General features: G+C 34.8%; 1 protein-coding gene across 1 annotated transcript; it reads right to left on the bottom strand.

The window, feature by feature from the left end:
• Window positions 1–5,083, bottom strand: LOC104890831 (probable linoleate 9S-lipoxygenase 5). Its single transcript, XM_010676436.4, has 9 exons — window positions 4,541–5,083; window positions 3,393–3,682; window positions 3,010–3,256; window positions 2,511–2,852; window positions 2,302–2,387; window positions 1,715–1,822; window positions 1,312–1,619; window positions 945–1,208; window positions 1–860 (listed from the first exon to the last, which is right to left on the bottom strand). Exons 1-9 carry the CDS (start codon window positions 4,770–4,772, stop codon window positions 110–112), a joined length of 2,628 nt encoding a protein of 875 aa, XP_010674738.1. The 5' UTR covers window positions 4,773–5,083; the 3' UTR covers window positions 1–109.
• Window positions 5,084–6,697: the final 1,614 nt, after the last annotated feature.

Below are 6,697 nucleotides of genomic sequence, written 5' to 3'. Positions count from 1 at the left end.
TTACACCAAATATATAAGTATATGTTATTGTCAAATAATCAAATAATATTTAATCACAACTTCAATCTTTATGCTATAAAATGCTAGAAAGCATACACAAAATAGAGCTTTACAAAGAGACACTATTAGGAATTCCTCTGCCTGTTATTCCTATGCCACTTGAAGGGCACAATAATGTAAATGGTAGTTTAGCTGGACCAACTCTATTCTTCAAATTTGGATCACTATTTGTTTCAAAGATCTTCTTCTCAATCTCCATTAACTTCTTACTAAATTCTTCAAATGCTTCTAACGGTGGAGTGTCAGAAGTCCAACCAGACTCTCTTTGTCCAAGATAAACCTCATCTGCTGAATGCCTTGAAATGAGCTCTATGACTGAAATCGACACCAATGTTCGAACTTGGCTTATAACTGTCTTAAAGAAAACGCCATCCGGATTTGTCTTTAACTCTTCAAACTCAGGAGTGTTTGGTTGTGGCATGAACTGTCGGGTTATAGTAGGCCGGTTAGGCATGTATCCTCCATAAGGATACTGTCCGAAGTTGACTACAGCATGAAGAGCAGAAGCAATCCAAATAATGGTTGTGCAAGTTTCTGTCAGCTCGTCAAATGTCTTCATTTCTGGCCACCACTTCTCATCCTTCTTGTCTCCATGGCCTACTTCGCGTATTTCTTTCCACCAGGATTGTAGTTCAGGGTCATCACCAATCATGTCATCAGACTTGTAGTAAAATGAGCAATACTCTTTCACCCAAGTCCTGATTGCAGACCATATTTCTAGCCCATCAACAGCATATGGGTAGTCCTCTATCAGTAGCTTGTATCCGTGAGGGCTTTTCGAGTCACTGACTGCCATTCCTCTGCAAAAGACAGCAGGGTACCAAATCGTTTAGTAATGTAGTAGCAGTGTAAGAAAACCTTATCAGTTAAATCAAGTAATGTACCTCTTGATAAGGTCTCTAGGAAGAGCTTGCTCAGTGAATACCCAGTTCTTATACATTTGGGATGTCCATTGTCCAACGTACTTCCTCGGAAATACAGCTGCCTCAAACAATCCATCAGCATTAAGAGCAATCTGACGAGCTATTGTATTAACAGGCATTGTATCACGGAAGTGAGGATGCAGAAGTTTGTAAACTGGGTGAAGCGCACTCAACTGTCTGTTCGTTGCAATTATAAATGGTTCTATTACTGCATGAGTGTGTAACCTGTCAAAAGATGCAAAAAGAAAGGTTGAATAAGCACTTCTAAATCAGAGATCAAAACACAACTTACAGAGGCATAAGAACAGCATTATGATGTGCTAAATACCAGTGGCTGATAAGTTGATGGTAAGCCGAGTCACTAACAACTACATAGGTCTTGGCCAACAGCCAAAGGGAAGCTTCGACTCCATCATTTGCTGGCTTATATAACTCACTAATAGCACCAAATTGATCCCCTTCTGGGTGTGGTTTGCTTAATTCGATTACCAATGGCTTCAAAGTTCCATCATCTTTCAAGAGGAGGAGTGTCCTAGTGGCATAAACTTTTGAAGAAGTATCTGTGTTAATTTCCCTCAAGTACGGCATTATTGTGTCATGGTGATCCAATATGAACATCCTATTACTCTGGATTGCCTGGTTGAAGCAAAAAAAAAAAAAAAATTGGTAAGGAAGGAAACGAAGAAAGTGTTGTCAGATACAGAATTTTCGTTGGCGGAAAAGCAGATTACCTCGAGCACCGTTAATCCATCTAAGTATTCTTCAATGAACTCTTTTGTAATTGAACTGTTCTGGTTTCCATATGCTCTGGGATCGAGCTTACTCAGTGGAGGGAACTCCTGTATTTGAGGAGAAATCTTGTGAGGTGCATCAATAATGCATTTATTCTTTAGTCTATCAAACAAACTAAACTTTCTCATAACGAATAAGGTTCCTCTCCAGTTACAGGATTAAGAGCGATGAGATCATACGAAAATTCACATGAAGAAGTATTGAACATGAGGAGAGAAATAACCCATTCTTCAGGCTTCATGAAAACTTCTTTGGGCTTGGAAGTGATCAAAACTCTCTTCCTTACAGGTGCAGCTCAAATGCAAATGGATAGATTGATGAAGTCTCTCAGACAGAGAAAAGCAAAAAAAGGAAGGAAAAAGAAAAATTGTGTGTACATTTCATTCTATCTATTAAATACTCAAACAAAACTGAAATGTTGAGCAGCTAATAACTCTTTCTAACCAAGGAAACTACTACAAATCTGCTGTCAAAGTATTAGCTATCTTTTTATGTTGTATGGTGGAGCAAAAAAGTACTCTGTTACCTCTAACCGACGAATGACAAGAGGATTTATACCAGCTAACATCTGCCTCACAAATTCTTCATCAGTCTTCCAAGCTGACTTATCCACTGTACAAGAAAATTCAAGACATTAGAAAGCATTAAACTTGGTAGCACTTCAAAATCGTCTATGATACATAAAACTTTCTTTTAGTGAATAAAGTTGTTTGATCTGTCTAAGCCAACATTCACCTTTGATTATGTCAGGCATGGGGTATTTTAATATTGCTGCACCATCACTACGAAGAAGCGATTTTAGGAATTCAGTAGGGATATTTTCCCTAAGTTTTGCAAGTAATGGAGTATTTGGTAGCTTGATTCCTCCTTCAAACATGTCCAGCACGTCTTGAAAAGTGTCAAACTCATTGGGAGTTTTGTCAAATAATGCGTCCAAGTAACCAACAACACCTTGAGATATAGATTTGATTGTATCACCTAAGAAATCAGACAACTTGATGTGCTGAAACTTTTCATCTCTTGGAATATAGAGGTCTTTGCCCTTAACTAGTGGCAACCTACTCTCAGTGTTAGGATCTGTAAACAAGCAATATGGTAGTAAGAGATTATTGCAAGCAAATTTTAACTTCAACAGTATAGTAGTCTAGCAGTGAGGTGTTTAAACATAATGTCTGATTGTTTGACCAGTCAGTTACCAATAAAATGAGATCCTTAGTTAAAAATCTACACTAACCTTTCTTTGTTGGTGGGCGGCTTGTTCGAACTCTACGTGGATAAGGATATTCAGCAGACCCTCCAAAGATTGGACGAACATATTCAGGACCTTTATCTGGTTCTCCTAGATCATTGTAGTAAGCATAATCATAAACGCGATCCCATTCCTCTAGCATTTTGTTTTCTTTTCCGTTTCCTCTCAAGATCTCTAGCTCTTCTTCTCGGTACTTGCTTAATGGTGCAGGTGTTTGATGAGGGAGATACGTCTGCCATGTTAAACATTCACACTACTAAGGAAGCTACTATAATCATTCATATTAAGACTGAAGCATATAAATGATGTAGCTTAGCTTTACAGCTCTTTTGATTAACAAAAATAGATTGACAATCATAGGAGATAACCTTATTGGTGAAGAATATGCGATCTTTCTGATAAACATCAGCAGGATAAACCCAGGAATTGCAAAGAAAGTGGATATTTCCATGGCCTGGGACATCTTTCAAGGTAACAGTTCTTAGATAGAATTCATTATGATGCTCATTTCTTACTATTAATGCTCCAGGAAGTGCAAGTTCGTCGTTCCAATCAAATCTCACTTTGAATGCAGACTCACCATCAGCCAAATCAGTGGGTTCAGTGATCCCTTCTTCCAAATATGACACTTTTCCAAGTTTCCCTTTCAAGTCATTGGCTGGAAAACACAACAAAAGTGCTTGAGAATAGCATCTCAAGTGCATAAACATCCGATTTCAATGAGGAGGATTGAGTTTCTGACATTTTCATATGCAAATAGACCACAATTCAAATTTACCTAACAATTTTGCAAACAAACATTCACTTAAACAAAATTTTCATAAAGGATAATGAGAAAGGTTTTACTAAATTGACACCTCTCATATATCAATCAGTCCAAATTAGTACCGCAGTTTGATCCAATGAACTCAAGTTCATAAGGAATATTAACAGTAGGCGAAGAACATTTTCCATTCCAAATTAATTGTTAAAATTCCCTTTTGGAATGCTCCTTTTTCTCTATAGTTGGGCCCTATACCTCGTCACCAACTTTTTTTCTCTCTACTTTTTCTCTTTTTCTAAAAGTTTGTGCCATAATAGTTCGTATCAATTTACTTTAGACGAGGAATAACACCAGTTGGTCAAACTAACTACTCCCTCCGTCCCAAAATATAGTTCCCATTTCTATTTTGGGAGTCAAATTTTAAAAACTTTGACCAAATATTCTTACTAATGTATAAAAATAACATATTCACGAGGAGTTTTGTTAGATTCATCTCAATGTATAAATTCGTAATATCAACTTTTTATATTTTTTTACTAATAAAAAATAGAAGATATCATAGATCAAAGTTCATGACTAAATTTCAATGAAAAATCTCTTGCAGGAAATACAACTAAATCTAATTCATAGCATCAAAAGTTTAGCTAACAATCAACATTTTTTGTCGGTCTCTTGAATAGAAGGAAAAATAAAAGTTCCAAAGAAAGAAAACACAGAATAACATCATAATCAAACAAGATAAGAAAAACATACCAGGATCACTATGAACAGCACTAACAAGCTGAATGGAAATCTTTCTTCGAAAAATCGAAGATTTTAAACGATCAATTATACTCTTCTTCTTCATCTTTAAGATTATCAATCCTTCAACAATCCCCTTGCTATTATCATTATTTCCAGATTCTTTTTTCTGATGAACACTCTTTCTTTTGGTCTTTAAGCAAAAAAATCTTGAGAAATGACTAGAAAAAAAGTTATTGGCCATTTTACTACAGAAAAACTTCCACTAACAAAATCAATATCATGCAGGGTTAAAACTTAAAAGAAAGACATTTATTTCAATGCTGAATTTGACAGTATTAGAATCAGACTAAAAACAGTTTGATTTTAATGTGTTGGAAAATGACTTCCCATGTACATGTATGAATTCAAAGGCTTAAGTAGTATGAAGTATGTATGGGTCGAGTATTTTGTTGAAGAAGACCACAATTTTTAAGTGATAGTCTGTAATTTGTCGGGGTGATAGGCACCAGTCAAATCAGATAATGATAAGCTGACAAGGGCGTCAAGGATCAGCCTCAAGGCTACGTTATTCCTTTTCAAGAAGAGTGAGGGAAAAGACATAACGATTCCTCGAACGTACAGGAATGATAAATTTCTAACAGTTAAATAAAGGATATTGAGATTAGTTTTAAAAATGAAAGACAATTTTATGGCGATAATATTAAAATTACGTGTCATGAGGGAGTCATGAGGTAAATTTAATTAACCTTAATGGTTCTCACCATGTTGATAGCCTGTTTTGATGAGGCAAAGATACTATTTTGATTTCATCTTTTATTATTGGCAATGGACAAAAAAAATCTGCTAATTATTAACTATTTATCATTTCTCGAACATGTGAGTGGTGATTTGGAACATTTTTTTGACGTGGCCCCCTACATGCATTTTTCACTCTTGTTCACTAGCGATTGTGGCTTTTGTTGGTGATAATATGCATTGACAATAGTGTTAACAATAACATCGAGTTGAGAACAATGTACATCAACAAGTATATCAATGATGAAGAGAAGTACTATTTAAAAATATTTTCCACAAATTTTGATGTATTAGGATGCATTGATTTGATACTCAATTATAGTAGGTCTTAGATAATTAGTGGGTCTTAATGAATTAGTAGTGATGCATGATCTCTAATTTTCCACTATCTGTAGTGATTGGTTCTTTTAGTTATTTAAAGCACAATTGTACAATATAGGATAGTCACAATGTTTTCATACATGAGAAAATGTGAATACGCAATGTTTACTTTTGTACATTTCTTGTTTTGAATTCTCTAACAAATATTTTCACCGGCCATATAGCTTTTTATGCCATGTGAATAGAGATATGTTAGAGTGAGGGATGTGATATTGAACACATCAATAGTAGTCAATGAACACTTTCTCTAGAACCCTTCAAACATGACTTATTAGTGGGAATAATGCAATAATAAAGTTTAAGAAAGTAGTAAATGGCTTTATTACCACATGGTGAAGAATAATGTGGAGCATTCCAACTTCTCGAACAATATAGCTACAAATTCCATTGCCATCTATATATAATATCTATACAAATATATTAAAAGGCGTGCATATAATAAAAAATTTAGAAATTACGTATTATAGGGTTTGATCCCAAGACCTCAAGTACATATATTAAAGTCTTAACCACTAGGCTAAGTTGTATTTAAAATTATTATTATAAAGTATTATATTAATAAATGAAATTTTTGCTTACTCGGGGCATAGTCCGAGCCTACTAACTAGTAAATATATTAAAAGGCGTTCTTAAATCAGGAACGGTGACACGTAGCACTCTCCCTTAGTGAGTTTTAGTTCGTGTAATTTATGTACAGTATAAAAAAATTAGAAATTGTATAGTATAGGCAGAGCCATCTTGAAGATTTTGAGGCCCCGGTTCTAATATGAAAATTGGGCCCCTAAATTTATACAAAATAAAGATGAAAGGTTAGAGTTCTAAAGATAGAAAGTTGAAAAGCTAAAGATAAATCATTGACAAATTTATTAAGGACGGAAAACAAGGGTGATTTCTTCAAATGTGAAGTAAAATTTTCAAAATAATATATTTTTTTTTTGAAGGGACAAAATAATATATTTTGGGCCTTTATAATTTTGGGGGCCCTGTACT

Source organism: Beta vulgaris, chromosome 4 (genome assembly GCF_026745355.1).
Source record: "Beta vulgaris subsp. vulgaris cultivar EL10 chromosome 4, EL10.2, whole genome shotgun sequence".
NCBI classification, from domain to species: domain Eukaryota; kingdom Viridiplantae; phylum Streptophyta; class Magnoliopsida; order Caryophyllales; family Amaranthaceae; genus Beta; species Beta vulgaris.
The sequence above is the reverse complement of the archived record's forward strand: the minus strand, read 5'-3'. Positions and strand labels throughout refer to the sequence as shown.

Coding starts and splice junctions, on each gene's coding strand:
- LOC104890831 (XM_010676436.4), bottom strand. CDS start 4,772: ATGGCCAATAACTTTTTTTCTAGTCATTTCTCAAGATTTTTTTGCTTA. Junction 1,823..2,301: donor TTGTCATTCGTCGGTTAGAG/GTAACAGAGTAC, acceptor CCTCAAATACAG/GAGTTCCCTCCACTGAGTAA. Junction 1,620..1,714: donor ATGGATTAACGGTGCTCGAG/GTAATCTGCTTT, acceptor TGCTTCAACCAG/GCAATCCAGAGTAATAGGAT.